Here is a 946-nt window from a genome sequence, read left to right on the forward strand (position 1 = left end):
TTGTCGTGCAGAAATGGCACCTCGTAAGGGCAAGGAGAAGAAGGAAGAACAGGTCATCAGTTTGGGACCTCAGGTTGCTGAAGGAGAAAATGTGTTCGGTGTCTGCCATATCTTTGCTTCCTTCAACGACACTTTCGTCCATGTGACTGATCTCTCTGGCAAGTGAGTATTGAATGCTGGTCGCCTCCTGTCGTTCCCAGCTTTTTTGGGTTTGGAAACAGAAATTAGACTTGGTGAGAGGATCCACCAAAGCCCCTGAGCTTCTCCTGAGCTGTCAGGTGGTGTGTGTACGTGCACATAGGCCGGATGGCTTGGTGTGCTCCCTTGATGAATATTGTGCTCAAGGTACTGATGGCAGCTTATTCATCCCATAACGTTCAAACTACCTGTCTCTGTCTGTACCCAGAAACTGTTGTGTGGGGAGGAGAGAAGAAGGGCTTTGCTCTGAGTGTCTTCCTTCCCTTCCGTAGGGAAACCATCTGCCGTGTGACTGGTGGCATGAAGGTGAAGGCGGACAGAGACGAGTCTTCTCCCTACGCTGCTATGCTGGCGGCCCAGGATGTTGCCCAGAGGTGCAAGGAACTGGGCATCACTGCCCTGCACATCAAGCTGCGTGCTACCGGTGGGAATAGGTATGTTGGAGGGGCCAGGCCCGGCATTCCCAGGGGGTGTGTCCGGCCTTGGAACCGTGCTAGATGGCGCCGTGTCCGTCTTAGCGGTGCCTCAGTGGGTAAGGCAGATGCACCCTGCGTTGGCTTCGCGCTTGACCTGGACGGTGTCTGTTACTTTGTGTGGGGACTGGCTGATTTCCCCCTCCCTGAGCGTCTGGAACTTGTGCTGTTGACCGGAGCCAGGCTGTGCCATTCCTTACCCTGCTGTCAAACCTGGGGATGTGTTACCTGGGAATGACAGCCAAGTGCCTGTCCGGTGGCAGGTTGTGAGTGTT

General features: G+C 54.7%; 1 protein-coding gene across 1 annotated transcript; it reads left to right on the forward strand.

The window, feature by feature from the left end:
- Positions 1 to 10: 10 nt before the first annotated feature.
- RPS14 (ribosomal protein S14) lies at positions 11 to 632 on the forward strand (the record flags this gene model as incomplete). Its single annotated transcript, XM_010160016.1, has 2 exons — positions 11 to 162; positions 471 to 632. Coding segments are annotated over exons 1-2 (311 nt in total), but the record flags the coding sequence as incomplete, so codon positions are not given.
- Between the last annotated feature and the right edge of the window lie 314 nt (positions 633 to 946).

Source organism: Eurypyga helias, unplaced genomic scaffold (assembly GCF_000690775.1).
Source record: "Eurypyga helias isolate BGI_N326 unplaced genomic scaffold, ASM69077v1 C15529639, whole genome shotgun sequence".
Lineage (NCBI taxonomy): Eukaryota > Metazoa > Chordata > Aves > Eurypygiformes > Eurypygidae > Eurypyga > Eurypyga helias.